General features: G+C 48.5%; 6 protein-coding genes and 1 non-coding gene across 7 annotated transcripts; 1 reads left to right on the forward strand and 6 right to left on the reverse strand.

The window, feature by feature from the left end:
- Positions 1 to 1,264: 1,264 nt before the first annotated feature.
- On the reverse strand, positions 1,265 to 2,445 carry UREG_07571 (uncharacterized protein; the record flags this gene model as incomplete). The annotated part of the gene is made up of 2 exons (XM_002582752.1): positions 1,265 to 2,148; positions 2,301 to 2,445. 2 exons carry the CDS (start codon positions 2,443 to 2,445, stop codon positions 1,265 to 1,267), a joined length of 1,029 nt encoding a protein of 342 aa, XP_002582798.1.
- A 308-nt stretch (positions 2,446 to 2,753) lies between these two features.
- UREG_07572 (uncharacterized protein) lies at positions 2,754 to 4,566 on the reverse strand (the record flags this gene model as incomplete). The annotated part of the gene is made up of 3 exons (XM_002582753.1): positions 2,754 to 4,106; positions 4,183 to 4,373; positions 4,524 to 4,566. 3 exons carry the CDS (start codon positions 4,564 to 4,566, stop codon positions 2,754 to 2,756), a joined length of 1,587 nt encoding a protein of 528 aa, XP_002582799.1.
- Positions 4,567 to 6,007: 1,441 nt separating this feature from the next.
- UREG_07573 (uncharacterized protein) lies at positions 6,008 to 7,556 on the reverse strand (the record flags this gene model as incomplete). The annotated part of the gene is made up of 2 exons (XM_002582754.1): positions 6,008 to 7,456; positions 7,506 to 7,556. The coding sequence occupies 2 exons, from the start codon at positions 7,554 to 7,556 to the stop codon at positions 6,008 to 6,010; spliced, it is 1,500 nt and encodes a 499-aa protein (XP_002582800.1).
- A 551-nt stretch (positions 7,557 to 8,107) lies between these two features.
- Positions 8,108 to 8,710, reverse strand: UREG_07574 (uncharacterized protein; the record flags this gene model as incomplete). Its single annotated transcript, XM_002582755.1, has 1 exon — positions 8,108 to 8,710. The coding sequence occupies one exon, from the start codon at positions 8,708 to 8,710 to the stop codon at positions 8,108 to 8,110; it is 603 nt and encodes a 200-aa protein (XP_002582801.1).
- A 567-nt stretch (positions 8,711 to 9,277) lies between these two features.
- UREG_07995 lies at positions 9,278 to 9,368 on the reverse strand. The gene has a single exon. It is a non-coding gene; the product is annotated as a tRNA-Ser (tRNA).
- A 2,553-nt stretch (positions 9,369 to 11,921) lies between these two features.
- UREG_07575 (uncharacterized protein) lies at positions 11,922 to 14,605 on the forward strand (the record flags this gene model as incomplete). Its single annotated transcript, XM_002582756.1, has 2 exons — positions 11,922 to 11,991; positions 12,039 to 14,605. The coding sequence occupies 2 exons, from the start codon at positions 11,922 to 11,924 to the stop codon at positions 14,603 to 14,605; spliced, it is 2,637 nt and encodes an 878-aa protein (XP_002582802.1).
- A 652-nt stretch (positions 14,606 to 15,257) lies between these two features.
- Positions 15,258 to 17,240, reverse strand: UREG_07576 (uncharacterized protein; the record flags this gene model as incomplete). The annotated part of the gene is made up of 3 exons (XM_002582757.1): positions 15,258 to 15,355; positions 15,460 to 16,840; positions 16,914 to 17,240. The coding sequence occupies 3 exons, from the start codon at positions 17,238 to 17,240 to the stop codon at positions 15,258 to 15,260; spliced, it is 1,806 nt and encodes a 601-aa protein (XP_002582803.1).
- Between the last annotated feature and the right edge of the window lie 288 nt (positions 17,241 to 17,528).

Genomic DNA, 17,528 nt, shown 5'->3' on the forward strand with positions numbered 1-17,528 from the left:
GAGAGTTTCCAGCCCCAGGTCCTTTTCGAACCATCGCGTCTGTTAGAGGGTTGTCGGGGATGGCTGCATGCAACGTGCGCCTCCGGATGCACGTCTGAAGCTCCCCGTGACGCTAAAAGTGATGCTAAACCGGGGTGCTTGGGGGCCTGACCGGGTGATATTCAGGGGCGCGTTGATCTGCGGGAAAAAAAAAAGAGCAACGGCTACTGGGTGGATGTTTCGAAGCTGTTTTGCATCGTTCTTTCAAGTCACTGAATACTCCGTAATCGCTTTTCATCTTTTCCTGCTCGCGAGGATTCTGCATCGTTGCATGAGGACAGGAGGCGGTAACTAACCAAGTGATACTGCGCATGACAATCACGCCTTACGACGGTGCATCAGGACAAAAAGTCCATCCCCCAAGCGAGACTTGAGATTAGCTCCCTGCTTGCCGTTTTGGCTACGGAGCCCGGAGCATTCACGACGGGAAAACGGACGGTTAAGTCTTGCTCTATAACAACAGAACTGGGAAAAAAAATCCCGCTTGTTTAATTGCCGACCTCGAACGAGTGACCATGCTTGGTTTAGGGCTTATCGGCGTCGCTCACCGCTCACTTGAGGCATAAATTCGAACGTCCCGATGCTTGTGCTTCAATGCGACTCGGGACGTCGTGATGTGGTGCTCAAAGGCTTGATGGTCCCAATTTTTCCTCCTTTATTTCGTTCATTCCTCGCCCCTGAGGCTCTTCTCGTACCTTGCATTCCTCGAATCGTTTATGCCGCATCCGGGAGCATAAACGAGTGGGACTTGGACCGTTCTTTTCTTCTTTCCCAGCATAAAGCAAACTTGTGGAACCCGGTGGTGAAGGAAGTGCAGCGCGCGACCGCAGCCGTGTGTTCTTCCTTTTCGAAATGGCTTCCTTGAGACATTTGTTTTGATTTCTCTTCCGATCTTGAAGTTGCGGTGAATGGGAGGTTTTCTCAGTCTGTGCCGCAAGGCCTTTTGTTGGGTGGTACATACATATCATTTTAGTCATGGTCCACCTGTCCTGAACGAGCGGCCCTACAACAGTATGTGTGTGCGTGTGCATGTAACCGCCTGGTGTTCCGTGCTATAGAGCGTACAAAGAAGGAAGGGAGCAGATCCAGCATGGCCTAATGATACTAATGATACAACAGTGTTCTATGAACCATCTCAATAGGTGAAAACGACTAAGATATGGTTTATATTATGTTTGCCTCTTTGGAAAAGAACAAAGGGCTAAAGAGCTTAGATACTGAAAAATCAAATGTCAGACGGAGACCATAGCCAACCTGATGGATCAAAGCAAGCTTGGAATTCCACTCCGCCAAAAAATCCAATCGCGCCGTGCAAGTCAAAATCTCCTTCAAGTCCGTGGATACTGCCCTGATCCTCATCGATTTCTTCATGGAGGTCCCAAGACCCGGCCACTTTCCCGTCTCGCGTGAAAAACACCTTGACTGCAAAAGAATCCATCGTTCCGTCAATGTTGGGCGGTCGTGGAGCCGTCTGAGGAGGAGTTTCGCCAACGCGGTAAAACGTCATTCCCAGGCCGACTGTTTCGCCAATCTGAAATTCAGTGGTGAATTCCTTGCCACCGAATGAGTCATTGACGAATCTGCACCCGTCGTCGGAGAAGACGCCCAGGCTGCCACGCTCCCAGCCAGGTGAGCGCCATGTTGGGTATGGTTGAGCGATATACCCGATGGAGAACCCAGGAGTCTGGGTGGGCGTTCCGCCGGTTAGACCCATGAGTTTGACTTCAAAGTAAATCGTCTTGCGTCGTTCGGTAACCAAGGGTGAATCATTCTTGGCGAAATACATGGGCGCATTGGTCCAGACGATGCAATCGCGGTTGCCGCTGGGTGTTTCTCCCCTCCATCTGCCGTTTTTGGAGAAAAGCGAGCCGGAATATTCTGCCGCTTTGGTGGGATGGTGATTGCCCTCCTGAACAGCCTGGTAGACGGCCGGTGAGGGCGCTCTCGGCTGAACGAGCGGAGTATTGTCGCAAAAATCATGGGCACGCTCTGCGTCTTCTTCTGAAGCGTTCCCAGTGTTGGAGTAAAGATAGGCATGCGCCGGAGGTGGCGGAAGGTCCGTATTGTCGGGAATGTCCTCCCAGTTGTGAATTGGTGTTGAAGGGGCATCTGAAGAAAGAAAACAAGACAAAAAAAGTCAACTTATTTCCAGCGTATGGGGTCATGCTGGATAGTGCCAGGTTCAGGAGGATGCATCCGATAAGGGCATCAATAGCCAAATCGGACGCGGGTTGTATAGGAGGTAGAGTCGTATGACCTACCCATTGTAGCTGCCAGCTTGGTTGACAATGGCTGGGCGGTTTTGTCAGGTGAAGAATGAGGAAATACTTCTGGCTTGGTGTCGAACTGGGATGTAGCGTCGTCGCCTTGCTTAGCCTTGGTGCGGTTGCAACACAAGAACAGCATGATCGGGATTTTTGATGGAAGAGTAGTTCCTCATACAATGCCTCTTGAGCTGTTGCTGTTCTCTCTAGCAGGCAGGACCTCGATGCACAATGTTGTTGATGATGAAAATGCAAAAGAATTCTGCGACTGTGGCAGTTAATATACACCGCGCATGGCCAATAATTACTTGATGTCAGAATGAGGTGAAGGAGCGGTTGAATATCGGCTCTTGAACCGTGGCTGAGTCGTCCTACCAAGAAGGCTGACTAATGAACTCTCTCCGGCAAGAAGAGGATCGTTTAGATTCTGATAGAACTGTGATGTTGCAGCTACTCGGCCCTTGGAATGAGAGTTTCCTGCCATTCTTCAATGAGTCCTTGGTAATCCGCGGGACCATATGGCTCAAATATTTCTGCAAACCAGCTCTTTTTCCTATGCACTTTGAGGCCTAAATCACGAAGCAGCCAGTCCAAATATGGCACCGCGTCAAACACAAAATCTGGGTGGTGCGGGCTGGCGTACGGATACCTCCATTTTCCGAATTGGCTGTGGTAGACAGTGTCCCAGCGCAGGTCGTCTTCAAATGTAGGCGAAGAGGTCTCGAGAGGTAGCCTTCCATCCAGGTACGCCGTCAACCACAGAGCTTGCGTTTGGGCGCATAGTGTAATGGAGAAGTTGGTGACCATCCCCGCGAATCCAATGCTGCGGTCATGGATGAAAGCTGGCGGCACCATGTGGCGATACAGCCGGAAGGGCTCCTGGTCGTTGCGGTGGGAAAAGTCTCTTAGGACGCCACCGTACGGGTTTTGCACCACTGGTAGTCGTTGGAGTCGAGGGAATCGTGAAAGGATTTCTGCATCTGCTTTGACTGCCAGTTTGTTGACATCCAGAGTCTTGTGTGGAAGACCTAGTTGTTTTTCTATGCCTTCTGGGAGAAATTTAATAGCTGGAAGGGCTCTCCAGCCAGTGCAGCTGATTAGCGCATCAGTCTTGATGCTTTGACCGTTTACAAAATGAACGGTGTTAGATGAAAGACGCTCAATATCTGTAATGTGCACCCTGATCTTTCCCTCACGGACCAGATCATAAAAATTGGACGGGTAGTTGAGGATGCTAAAGCTGCTCGCAGCCCAGAACGCATCCGTCCAAGGCTTCAACTTCCTGGTCTCCGGATGCTTCTCATAGGCATTGAGAGTTACAACATCATTCCCTAAGACCTTCCAAAACCTATCGACAATCCATCTGCCTATGGCCATGCTATGAAGAAGCCTTCTCGCGCCACCAAAGCCGTCGGCATCACCCCAAGAACAGGGGCTGAACCAGGTCAAAAATCTGGTATTGACCAGCTTTTCTAGCCACTTCTTGAGAGGCGTTACGTACGGAGGCGCAATCCAAGTGGCACCTCGACCGGAATTGTTTACAATCCAGTCAACTCCGACTCCGTGCGATGCAGCCAGATATGCAGCGTCATATCCAGACTTGGAACCGCCCAGTACAGCTACGCTTTTTGCTTGAGTGATAGCTTGTTGCATTCGGGCCATGTCCTTACTGTGGAACAAAGGAGGATCGAAGGTCTCCGCTCCCTTCAAAGCAGGCAAAAACGGCTCAGAAAATGTACCTGTTGCCATAATCAACTTTTGCGTAGATATATGCCGGCGCTCTCCTTCGCCTTTCTCGTCTAGCTGGGTGTACGTCACACGCCAGGCGGCGTTATGGCTCCCATCAAGTTTCTCAATGGCTTCTACCTTTGAGTTAAACCGAATCTTCGAGTAGGATCCCAGATTCCTCCGCATAAGCTCTCAGATACCGGTGGGTCGCTTCTCCGGAAATATGCTGACCGGGTTGAACCCGAAACGCTTCGTCCATGGGGAAGTCGCTGTACTCGTAGGTTCCCAGAAGGTTATTCAGGCGCAAGCCCGGGTAGAGCCGTTCCTGCGCCCATACCCCGCCTATCGACGCCGCAGATTCAAAGGACGACCAAGTTAGCAGAGGGGTGGATGGTGAGGTACGTTCTCGCGCACGCTAAGCCGCTGATTCCTGGAGTATTCTATGAGTGAGTCGCGTCTAATTATCACGGGAGGTTGAATCATGCGACCTACCGGCACCTACTATCACCAATTCGACAGATTCTCGCCCTTCCATGGCCTTTGCTAGTGTAGCAGAGTTTGAACAGGTATATTGGAGTGAGGGTTCAAGTTTAAAACGACGCGTTCAAAAAGGAAAAATTAAACAAATAGCTCGTAAACAGAACGCTAACATGTGATTAATCCTCGGCCAGAGCGTTTGAAATAACCACCATGGAGTAGTTAGCTGGTTCCTCCAGGGACACAAAATCAGCCATCATCATTTTGCGTGTGGTTGATGTCTCTGCGTCGAATTCCCATTCCCAGCATTATTCAGCAATTCAGGCTATCAAGCCATGCAATATCAAAGCCAACTAGCGGTCTCGGAATCATGCTCAGTTTTTCTCTGCCACTGTCCTCGTTGCATGGTAGAATTACAACTGGCTCCAAATGATAGTTTCTTGCCCATTCGTGCAGCTGGCAGCTGGTGAAGGTAATATCCCTTCCGCCTGTCGTAGGAGGCCGCCAGAAAAGATCATGGGAAGGAATCACAAACGGGCCATTGGTGACTCGGTTCACTGTTCTCTTCCCTCTCAGCACGCACGGTTTGGTGATTGTCACTTCGCAAGGCGCGATTTCAACCGCAATCATGTTCTCGTGCTAGAAGGCTCCCCGTCCTCCTGAGCTGCCCACTTCTAACACAATGCTTGGGCCATCCGTCCTCATACCTGAAAACTTCGATACTGGTAAATGGGAATTTCATCAGGCGAATAATCCAAAGCGGATGCAACCGCGCTTCGCAATCTTTTATGGTTGCGCATCTCCTGTCGTCATAGCTCTGACTTCCGGAGGCGGTTACATAACTAAGTTACCGCTCAATCAGGTACCGAGTAGAAAAGGTTTCAGCTTTGGGCCAATGCTGTTGCCTCTGAATGGTTTGGAGTTTTTGGGCATTGGTGTTGCGTTCGCTGAGCCCATGATGCTGGGCTGCTCTCAGCTCACCATGACTTAGCTATCGTTGGTGATTATGATATCCTTGAGGATAACTGGATAGTTGTGCACTTTTAAGTATTTCGGTGGTTAGAATCTTAGGGATCTTAAAACTGTTCACACCATGGCTATAGCAAAACAATACATATAACTACAGGGTATCAAATGTGGCCTCCTTTCCTCTAAGAGAAGTACTATACAACGCGAAGCTTCTTACATAGAACCGTGCATGAGTCTTGTTAGTCCGAAACCACTATGCTCAGGGGTTGTTTTGGGGGATCCATCGGGCCTATCGAATATGAGTGCGAGCCGTCACTCTTGGATAAAATCAGCCCTTGGCGGAAAAAAACATATGCTATGTCATTTTGCGCCATTGGGAGCATTGTTTGTCGATATTATTCCTGGGCAATAACAAGTCTGACGGCTGAAGGTGATTTAATAATGCTTAGACGACGCCGGGACGTTTAGCTAAACCAGTTATGCCGTACAGCCAATCGACCCCAAGTTCGTCATCAAAGACCAATTTTGTTTTAGCAGAGCTTTGGATCCGCATCACTCAAGTTCGAGCAAGAGGGATAGAAAAAGGCTGCAACAGCAATGATCACATATGCAGAGATCAGAAGTGCGCCTTCAAGGTAGTTTGTCCTGCCATCTAGCATAAGGTAGTTGGCAATAAACGCTGATGCAAAAAGTGAAACTGTCTCGAAAAGACTGAAATATAGCGACATATCGGTGTGCAGACACCAACCTAGCAAAACAATGATTGGCGTCACAAAAATGGCAATTTGAATACTGCTGCCGAGGGCCACGCCAATAGCCAAATCCATCTTGTTTTTACTGGCCATGGACACTGCAGTGACGTGTTCAGCCGCATTGCCGACAATAGGAAGAATAATCAAACCGATGAAGGCTTGACTGATGCCGGTGTTTTTGACAAGATAATCAATACTCTCCACAAGAAACTCGGCACACACCGCAACAAGGCCTGTAGAGACCAAGAGAAGTATGATTGAGGCTGTTCGAGAAATATGCTGCTTCTTGTCCGTTTCTGAATCTGTGTCTGACTCTTGAGGTAAAATTATGGGCATTAGGTGCGGTAGAGGTTGCACAGAAGGAATAGTGGGCGTGTAGTGAGAGGAATTGTACAGCCGGTCAGGTAGGGAAGTTGTCCGACGCAAAATGGGTTGATTTCCATTACGGCTGATTGATGGTCGCTGTTGCGTTTCGCCAATGTTATTTGAACCGAATTGCAGGGTAGGAATGAATCGTGGTATTGAGAGTCTTTCGCGCGAAATCCCTCGGAGTGTAAACGGCCTTTTTGGTGACTGTTCAGCGTTAGAAGGACTTGTAAACTCAACACGGCGACCGGAAAGCTCGCTATGCTGAGATTGGAGCTCTGCTGGTGCTCGTAGTCCACATTCCTTCCTATCTCTTCTCGATATTCTGAGATTCTTTTCTCGTTGCCTTTTCCCGGTTTCATGTGAAGCTTCTGGTGATGGTCCACTTTCGAAGTCATGCGTTGTCACACCCGGATGACGCCCGAAACGCCCCCCGGTTTCTTCTTGATTGGCTTCATCCTCACCGCAAAACGCTTTAGGACTGAGCGACTTTTTTGATGATAAGGAAGAATGTTTAAGCAAGGACAGAGGGACTGTTTGGCGAGAAGGGAATGATACTCGGTCCGATTCCTGGGCTGAAGGTGAAATCTGCGAGTCCTTCGAGCCTGCGCTTGACTTGCGGTGTCTTCTTTTCCGAATGGCCTTTCGGATGCGCTTCGCAGTAGTTTGTGACCCTGAGCTACTATCCGAGTCATTGTCGTCCGACGAAGAGGATTCTGATGAGCTGCTGGAATTTAGTATTTCTGCCAGGACACCTGGATGAGACTCTTCGTCGATTTTATGCTGTGGCGTGCTCTCGTAGATGTATGCGTGGGATTTCAGTTGGAACAACAAATAGAGAATGTAGACAAGGAGCAGGATCTATTTAAATTAGAATGGAATAGAGGGTTTATAAATAATGTGTACCTACCACACTAGTGCCTCTGCTAACTTGAACTACGGCTTTATTTGCAGCCTGCATGTTGTTGAAGGATGCGTGGAATGCAGTCTAGAAAATAATTATCAGCTGGGAACGGACCATGGCAGTTAGACTCCGACATACCGGCAGAAGTAAACTCATCACGCTTAGACTGAGAAGACAAGCGCTCATTTGAGTAATGGCGGAGTTGTATAACTAATGAAATACTATCAGCTTGTAATCCTAGGGCAATTACTACACGCGGCTCACCTGTTCTCGGAATCGTAGGCCGCCAAAAAGAAAGCACATGCCCAGGATCAATAGCAGGTTTGCCAATATGGACCCCAAAAGAGACGCTTGAACGATACGGACTTGGTTCTAGATTGGAGATAGAATGATTAGCCAAAGGATTAGTGGCATTAGGAAAGCAAAAAAGTACATACCGCTACCAAGGCAAGACTGTTCACGGGAAGGGCAGGCGTTAGTAAAATACATGGTCGAATTCATTATTCTAAAGGTTCAAGGACCTCTTTGGATGATTCAAATAGAATTTAACATACATACTATATTCAAAGGTTAGCAAAGAGCAGTATACTAGGTCATATGAGGGCTTCTTACAAAATAATCAACTCTACCGCATTTCCGAAGGTGACATTGAGCAAAGCTCCGATCTTGTCGCCCATCTTCCTTGCAACATTTTCAGTGGCAAAGCCGAGTAGATATGCCAAAGGAATAATCGCTACAGCATTGACTGCAAAAATCACAGTAGGGCTTATCGGGCTCTTGTCACCCTGGCTCCGGCGTAGAGCCCCAAGCGCGATGCCGGCGGGGACAAATAACAGCAGGACGTTAATCCAACTTGAGGAGATAATAATACGGATAGAGTGCCATATCCTAGAAGGAACCGGCAGCTTCTCCTCGTTTCTTACGGCGGTAGGTTCTCCGCATTGCTCGATAGCGGGTGGTGGGGCGGGTGGAGGCAACCCGGAGGAGCTTGTATCACAGACGGCTGTACTGATATGCTTTTCAGCATCGTGCTGTTTCTCAATTTTGTCTGTGCGTCGATCTGGACTGTGGCTATCTGTGCCATGCTCGCGAGAGGGGGTGCGTGTAAAAGGGAGGATGCCAGTGTCGGGGGGCTGATTGCGGCTTGATCGTGAATGTAGCCAAGCACCAATTGAACCGTCAGGAGGCGAGTCGCTAGAAGGCTCGTGCATCGAGGTGTTCAAAATTGGAGCTTGGTCGTGAGTAGTGTGTCGAGAATAGGTGGAAGAAGAAGATAGAGAAGTAGGAGGGAGTGAGGAGGGTCGTTTGTTTTAAGGGCTGTCGTCGGCTCCTGACAAGCGACCCGGAAGCTTGCTGCTGAGCTTGTTCCGCGGGCCCCACTCAGGCACAAACGCGGACAGGGCCACCGCTGACGTCACTGCCTTCTAGAACATGACGCGGAACGGTGACTCAGGGAATGCGGTGTTCGCTGCAGCTGCAATGTCCAACATCACATATTCACCACTTCATGGATGGGGACCTGCGCGGAGCAGATGTCGTTTTAAGCAATTGTCGTGCTAGTAAAATGTATCCGTCTCCTGGAGGTTATTGGATGGCATCGCGTCAGGCTATTTTGCCATGTTGCTAGCTCCTAAACAGAGAAAAAGGAAAAAGATGAATGGAAAAAAATAAGGCTAATCTCGGAAGGAATAGAATCTTCTTCCGTTAGATTCTCCTTAACTTACAGTTAGTTACGTGGATAAGATATTAAAAATAAAAGAAAAAAAAAAAAAAAGATACGACACCGGCAGGATTCGAACCTGCGCGCCCGAAGGCAATGCCTTGATACCTGATAGCAGGGCATCGCGTTAACCACTCCGCCACAGTGTCATCTTGCTGATAGATACTTACCTATACTTAAATATAACCAGCTCATTAAGTAAGGGTCGATTTGCCCTTATGCTGTGATATCTCCGAGCAGGGAATACGGAGTACAAGAAATTGAATATAGAATTGTACTGGTAATTTTCATCGCAACAATTCCATCCAGCTGACAACAATCAAGTATGTCACACCCTTCCTCCCTTGAAAACAGCCAGCGCCACGAAATTTGCCAATTTCGCTTGCTCGATTTCAAGCGGATGTGTAACATGTAGCGGGGTTTTTTGGATGCCCTTCCACACCGCAGATTGTGTCCCCCTCTGCTCCTCTTGCGGTATACTGCGTACACAGCAACATAAAAAAAATGGCTTACAAGTTACGATGCCCCGAAAGCCACCTCAAATGCTTGGAATTCAGAGTTGAAAATCGTTAAATGATATCGAAATTCAGACTTTAATCGCACCTAGACGTCTAGTTCAACTGGTACAAAAACAATAACTACCATAAAAGGCCGCGCAATAAAGCTTGTTTGTGTAGGGCAGGGTTGATCTCGAATGCTAGTAATGGTCTCGTGTCACCTTCGCAGGAATGGGTCTGATCATAAAACAACAATTTCTCCTGTCAAAAAGACAGTAGCCCAAAGTACAGGGAGACATACAAATGTACCACTGGAGGTGGGGATAAGTTATTATGAGGCTAAATGCCTGCGACTGGAGTTTCCTGGGTATCTATGTTTGTATTCTGTCCTACTGAAATCGCATCTGATACTTCATACTGAGCAACAAGCTGTAAAACTCGCTGTGGCGTGGAAGATAATAGAAGGCAGTTGGTGGCACAACCAGTATGTTAAACTGGATCATCCCAGGAAGAGTACCGCACTTGCCGTGAGAGTCTAGAAACCGCGTGCAAGAAGTTGGGAAATTCCAACTGGAAACAGGATTTGCTCAATATTCATATTTGTGTCGTGAAGAGCAAGGGAGCAAAGGCAAAGTTGTACTGTGCGATCTTGACGGGCAGCACTTATGACTCGTGTGGGTTTGTTTGTGGCCACTGGCCTGAATTATTCATGGCGTCGCTCCGTACCATCCCGGAAAATGTCTCATCCGTCTTTCCCATCAAATCCCGTCTTTGGACCCCAAACCCCAGAGGCATTGTTGTCTGTTCTCATGAATGCAGGTCTCAGGGCCAGAAATCGCGTTGCCGGCATCTGATAGGTCAACGGCTTCACGAAGCTTCGGCCTGAGCCACGAATTCGTCCAGTGAGCGATCCGGGTAACTTGAGATCGTATCGTCTGGGCGATCGATCCAGAGATCGGGCAGACAACTGAAACTAGCTGGCCATCAAGATGGCCAAACTGCGTTAGGGAGGCCGTTGGTCATGGGTTAAACAGGCACACCAGACTGGATGAAGTGTTTGCTGTCTCCTCGAATTAGTCAGCCAGCAAATCCGCCCTTTCCTAATTTGGCCCTAGCCTCGGGTGTGTGGCAAAAAGCGTTTCGGGATCGCTGAATGTTGACCGCCATCGCATCTCAGACATGAAACGACGCCCTTTGCATGATCTGGGCCGGCTTCCTTTACCTGGGGATTATTGTCTTCCATGATGGTATGTCTGCGGGGACATGGGTTTGTCTTTATGATGTCTGCTCTTGCTGATTGTTTGTGACCGGGACTGGCAGCTATTCCATCATATGAAACTGAATATTATTTCTACATTTATTATATGGGTGCCGAGCTGAGAGTTAGACATGCCTTTTCAACTGCCCCCACTCCCTTTGTCGTTGCTGGAAACTTTCACCTAAATTGCTCTTCACTGACGGTGATACCCTTGATAGATAGCTGGTGATTTTGGACAGCATCATCTTGACTTCCACGATCTTTCTTATCCACCCGATTCAAGCGTACAATTCTCTGGTTGTGCTTAATGGCAGTGTTTGTTGACATGTTCTGTGTGCTCTGCAGCCTGCCCACATGAAGCATATTTATCCCCAGGTTCCTGTGAATTGGCAGTGAATTTGATATCAGCATCTTTTGTCACTCGTTTTGTCTGATCTTGCTTTTGCCTTTCATTCACCCGCAGATATTCACAGTGGCACTGCCCTCGAGCGATTTCTTGGAACTGTTGGCGAGTTTCGTTACCCTTTTTGCTCCTGTGTAGATTGAAGAGCTCCGCTTCTTTGTTCATCGTATGGGCCTTTTTCCCTTTCGATTACCTGGACATACAACCTGAACAACATATGAGCCTAGCTCCTTGCAACAAATTGTTGCCGCAGTCTTTCAACTGTCACATCCCTTGCGTTCGACATCCGTCAGCCACCAAAAACGCTCTTGTCATTTGTATGTTGATACGTTAATACTCCCACACAATGGAACCAGAGTCAGACGAGACGGAGAGCGTGTACGATACCGCTAGCTCTACTAATAGTAGACTTGGATTGTCAGCCGATGTCCATTACCAGGTAAAGTCGATTGATTTCTGCTGTTTGCTACTTTATTTGTTGCTGACGGTTATGTAGCATCTGCGGGGAACTTTAGATGAGGCGCATACAGTACCTGGGCGATCAATGTCGTTCCGCTCACTGTCCCGCACCCCGAGTTCAAAGTATAGAGATTCGGAACTTGTTTGCCAAAAGCGTAAGAATGCCAATATCAGGAGGGTGCGCTAGCTAACATTATTTAAGTTCCGACTGGAGAATATAACGCGACAATCGATGAAGTTCTTGCCTCCAACGAAGCAGGCCCAGTACCTGGCAATAGCAATGTGGCGGAACGGTCTAAGAGTGATGCCCACCATTCAATTAGTTCAGACATTTGCGTTTCACCGTCATGGTCTCGCGCTGCCCAGAAAAAGCGCGAAAAAAAGGAGCAAAGAAAGAAAATGGAAAAAGAGCAAAAGGAACTAGAAAAGAAACTGAAGCAGGAAGCCAAAAGAGCATCTAGACCTGAGTCCAGAGAACCCCGGCGATTGCAAAAGCGGCCAAACCAGGTGAATTCAAGTAGAGCCTCTAGCGCCCACAGTGCTTTTCCACGACCATCGACGGCGTCATCATTGGTATCATTGTGGACAAAGAGAACGTCAAAGGCTAGCTCTGTCAACGAGCAGAGCCAAGAGGAAGTCAAGAAGAAGCCTCGTAGATTTTCCTTTGGTGGCGATGATTCGTCAAAGGGGAAACTGAGATTCAATGTTTGGCCTCGACGGTCTACAAAGCCTCAGGAACCATCAACTCCGGATAATTCAACTGGTGCCAATTCCACGCCTCTCGATTTTCAGAAACGCTCCCTTCATACGGTAAGGAAGCATTTTGATTTACGTGCGAGTGCAAGGGAATCTAAAGAATCCCGCCACGACGATGCCCAAACTGTGTATGGTCAGCTGGGGCCCTCCGAGATGTATCAAGATATCCCGAGTTACCGTGACGAACAAGCCCCAAATAGAAATGGTGAAAGTATCCAAGTCCAGTCTTCGAGAGATCGCGTCTTCCCACGTCAACAGGAGCGGCTATCATTGGAGGCACTTGACATTGCGAAAGCTGGTAAAGCTTCCGGCCCTGCTACGCAGCACCAGTCTCTAGGTTCGCGTGCAATTTCTGGCACAACCCAGTCACAACCTCCAAACAAAGCGCAAAGGCACATCGAGGGCCCACGGAGTAAGGAGCACCAACCAGCTCGGAATATGAACTCGAAATCTCTTAGAAACGCAGTGGAAACAGCGAGAATATCTTCAACCCCAAGGCGGCGGTCCCCTAAACGAAGCCAGCCCGTTAGCGAAACGTCTTCTCAGCATTCCCCGGCTCAAAGCGCGGGAATGGAAGCCGCCAACACGCAGCCTAACGAGGCCTCACCATCCGATTCGTCCAATGCGAAAAAGTTGCAATCTCCAGCCCGAGATGATGGTGCACTCAACGGACCAGATCAAGCTCAAACTACTCTAGCAAAAGCTACGACTGATAAGGACAAACCACTTCCGTCTCAGACGCCCCCGACGCGTTCTAATGGCTCTCGACCAGAACACCCGCGTATGCCCTCCAGCTATAGTCGGGATGCTAGTTTCCGTTCATCCCCCCTGGCTAGTCCTCCGCTTGTTGTCCAGGGCCCTTCAGATGCGACCCAATCTCCGATGGATGGAGAGCAAGAGCAACGTACTTTTGTCTCGCGAGGTCCGACGAAGACACGTCGCAACTCCTTCCAAGGATATATAGACTCCAAGAAGCTTTCCATTCCTCGACTTTTGGGCCAAAGCAGGAAAGGTAAAACTGGTGAAAATATCGACTTAACAAAGAACGAAGACATGGGAAGGTCAGGGCCGGCTCCAATAATTTCAAAGTCCGATCCTGCTACAATTGCCTCACTTGTCGACACGGGTACTACTAGTCAATCTGAACACAGTACTCAAAATAATACTGCTTCAAACACAGATATCGACTCCCCAACGTCGGAAGCACTTAACTCCGCACGGGCTAGTCAAAACTCCAATGATATCATGCAAAAGTTGCGATCCAGCGGCGGCCAGAGAGAAAAGCTAAGGAAACGAGCACTATCAATGGATGTTAGTTCCGGGTCCGGCTCTAGATTTTCCGCTCTAGAGAAACAACGCCTTGCCAACAATGATACTTTACCGGAGAGGCGTATATTACCATCAAAAGTACAAGCACCACAAGATGCGTACTCGTCTCGTCTCCCTGCCAATACCGGAAAAAAGCTATCTACGGAGTTACCGAAGGAGACACCAATCGTTAGCCCAAGCTCCGGTTATTTTCGGCAACGTTCCGCAACGGAGTATATTCCTACCACCCCAAGTGCTCTGAGCCTCCATCGAGGGATAGCTGCATCGCCCAAGAACCTCGGATCCGGTAGAGCCGTGGGCCAGCAAATCGCCAAAATGTTTGTCATATGTTGCCAATGCAAACACTGGCATGACATGACAACTCAGGCCTACGCTAAATTGGCTTTCCCAGACGGCACACAGGATTCGGGCCGGATGGTTACAGGATCCCTCACCCCTCTTGATGGACTTGGATCTCCGCCGAGGATATTCAGTGAATCACCAGTGGGCAGCGCCAATTCGTCTCGCACGAGTCTTGGAGTTAAAGAAGGCAAGGCACCTGCTAAACCGATAGGGCCGGGAAACGGCTCGAAATCGAATTTGTTAAATCATTCAACTACCTGTTGCTGGTGCTATCATCCAATGACGAAAACTTGCTGTGCCGGATGGACGACAGTCGTGACAATGCGAGAACGTCACCATTGAAAAGAGCATGTGTTGAAACTCGAAATATCCCCCGTGCTTTTGCGGTCCTCCTGAAAATGTGAACCCTTTTAATACCCTAGATTGTGTTTTTTAATATTTCTGTACTTTTTGATTACGACCTTGATGACCCAAAGGAACGAAGTTTATGATTTGATGAGATCTCACTCATGGTTTGGCGTTGGGGCCAGCTAGTCACACCTATTCAAGCTCGCTGGTTAACTAGGTAACTAGATGTTTGTAGTTACTAGTATTTGATTCATGTGATAATGAAGGGATGACAGAAGCATCGGGCTAAAAATAGCAACAAAACCCGTCGTCTTGTTATGTGGGGTAATTACTTTTAAAAGTTCATACGTTCAGGTTTAAAGATAGATTCCCAGAGATAATAACAATAAACTGATTGCAAGTATAACACTAAATCAAGCCATGAGGCACCCAAAAAAGGAGATCTACAGCCCAAACCTATAATAGATACGCGATAGAAAACCACTCATATACAAAAGGTATATATCACAATCAAGAACACCTGCTGCAACTTAGTCCTTCGCCATATTTATCAAATAGCCACTGCTCCTCATGTATTATACCCCAAAAAAATTCACTTAATACCAACAAACCAGCGTCGTCAAGGAGAAAAAACAAACCAAATTAATCAATATTGTCTGCAGATAGATGTATAGAGTGCGTCGTCCACATGGCTTTTACGAAGTCCAGGTGCGCGTCCGAGGCATACAGCTTTACGACATAAATCTGAAGGCGAGTTGAAAATGTTAGTTATTTCGCCCTACAATCTGGGTGGCGTCTTGTTGATTGCAAAAAAAAGAAAAGAAAAAAAGAAAGAACAGTTAACCCACATGTAACGAATTTATCAACGTCTAAGACCCAAGGCGATAGGGTAACAGATGCATCGTATGTCTCAGTAGGATAGCTCGTTGCCTGTTTGATGGGCCCACCGAGTCGGAGAGTTGGGTCGTGATCAAGACCAAGCAAGCCCAGCATCTGAGAGCACACTTCATTCTGGAACGGGTAGCGAATCTCTGAATTAGTATTCATTGCCTGTGACGGGAAATCTGGTTGCGACCCTGGGCTAGAGATTGTATTGGAAAAGAACGAGGTATCGGTATTATAAGACCCCGATGGTGAGTTTGTTAACGGAGAGCTGATACCGGATAGCTGGCCGGGAACGGCCCAAATTGGAACGTAAGCGTAAGAGGACTGACTGGTGAGTTTGATGCCTTTTTCCAGTAAATATCCTTCAACATCATGGCAATCAAACCATTCCCCACCAAATCCAATGGCATCAATCAGTTCTGCGACGCTTTTGTGCGAGTGTGGTCTCTCAGCACTATGGAACGGTAAAGGACCAAGTGCTCGCTCTGGAGGATGCATATTCGGCGGAAAAATCACGTTGCCAAATTCATCGTGGTAAGGATAATGCATACCTGCACTCCCAATGTAGAAAAATGGCTTGTTCCACAGTTCGAGCGGTTCACCGGCCTTCCGTTGAATAAGCGAATGAAAAACCTCTACCAATTTGTCCCTGCTAACAATGCCGAACGTGAATTTGAAGGCATCGTGGAGCTCCTCTGGATTGGCGTACGGGTCAACCAAAGCTGCATATCCATACTCGAGACATCGACGTTGGAGACGCCGGCAAAAGGTAGTTTCTTGAAAACAATAGGAGTATTGCTGATACACAGTAGTGTCCCGGGGAAATAGCGACGGACAGGAGATCAGCGATTGAAGGTCTTCCGCAGAAGTGGGAAAGGTGTTGCTTTCCAAGGTAGAGTCTGAATTAGCGGCCATAGTCGTTTGTTGACGGCAAATTTGATTGTTTGTCTGAGGTGCAGCCTTATTTTCATGAGAAGTGGTAAGAGCATTGCTGACTTTCCCGCTACTTTCCAGAGGGAGAATACCCGACGCATTTGATGCTGGCTGGGTTTCACTCGTATCTGTTGGAGTAGTATTGCTTTGTTTTGATTCCCCGTGAGCCTCCTCATCGGAATCACGCGAAACTTCGGACATGAGCTCGAGAAAACGCTGGGTGGCCCGGCGTAGCCGCTGTGCAATCTCCGGCTGTGTAGAAAGGATACCAGCGGCTAGAGCATCGTCATTGAAAGCCAGGAATGTCTTGTTCATCTCATCAATTGTAGATTCGAGCCGCTCCACTCGCTGATTAAGTGTTGTGATGACTGCTTCCTTCCGCAGTCTATATGCCCGCTGCGCTAGGCGTATCTGGGTGCGTCTCCGCTTAAGCAGTTATGTAAGTGCCATTTCCTTGAAAAAAAGGTCATCAGATAGGACCTACTTCAGCAGATGTCTCATCCCCTGTATGCACCCTCGGCCGACCCCGCCTCCTGGAGCCCTCATCGGCAGGAGGGTGGCCTCGCCCCCTCGACTGGGCTGCTGGTTTTTGCGATGTTTTCTTCTTCTTGGAACGAGGTACGGCTGGTGTCTCGCCGTCTATCGCACCTTGATGCTTGGCACCTGCTGGAGCAAGCGGCATGTGCGCACCGAAGAAAATCTGTGAGCCGTGTTCCGTCATCGAGCGGTACGACTGCACCTGGGGTGCATTCGGAAACGAATCCGCCGAAAGCAAATCCAATTGCCACTCAGGCACCAAAGTTGAATACATGGTCGGACTGAATAGTGGTTCAGCCGTTGCACGGTTAAACGGCCACGGGCACGAGGTGGATCCCGGCGCGATGGATACGCTGGCCGTGGCCCCGCTGGAGTAATGTTTTAAAAGTGGATGACTGCTGCCAAAAGTCTGCCGTCGTCGCCGTCGTCCGAGACAGGAATAGATATAGCAGAGGGCTGAATGTGGGTTATTTTGACATGGGACGTGCGCCGATGAGGCTGTGGGTATACGCAGATTCAGCGCGATTGCTGCGGGCACAGATCAAAATAAGGGGTATATCTA

This window comes from Uncinocarpus reesii, genomic scaffold (genome assembly GCF_000003515.1).
Source record: "Uncinocarpus reesii 1704 scaffold_5 genomic scaffold, whole genome shotgun sequence".
Taxonomy (NCBI): Eukaryota; Fungi; Ascomycota; class Eurotiomycetes; order Onygenales; family Onygenaceae; genus Uncinocarpus; species Uncinocarpus reesii.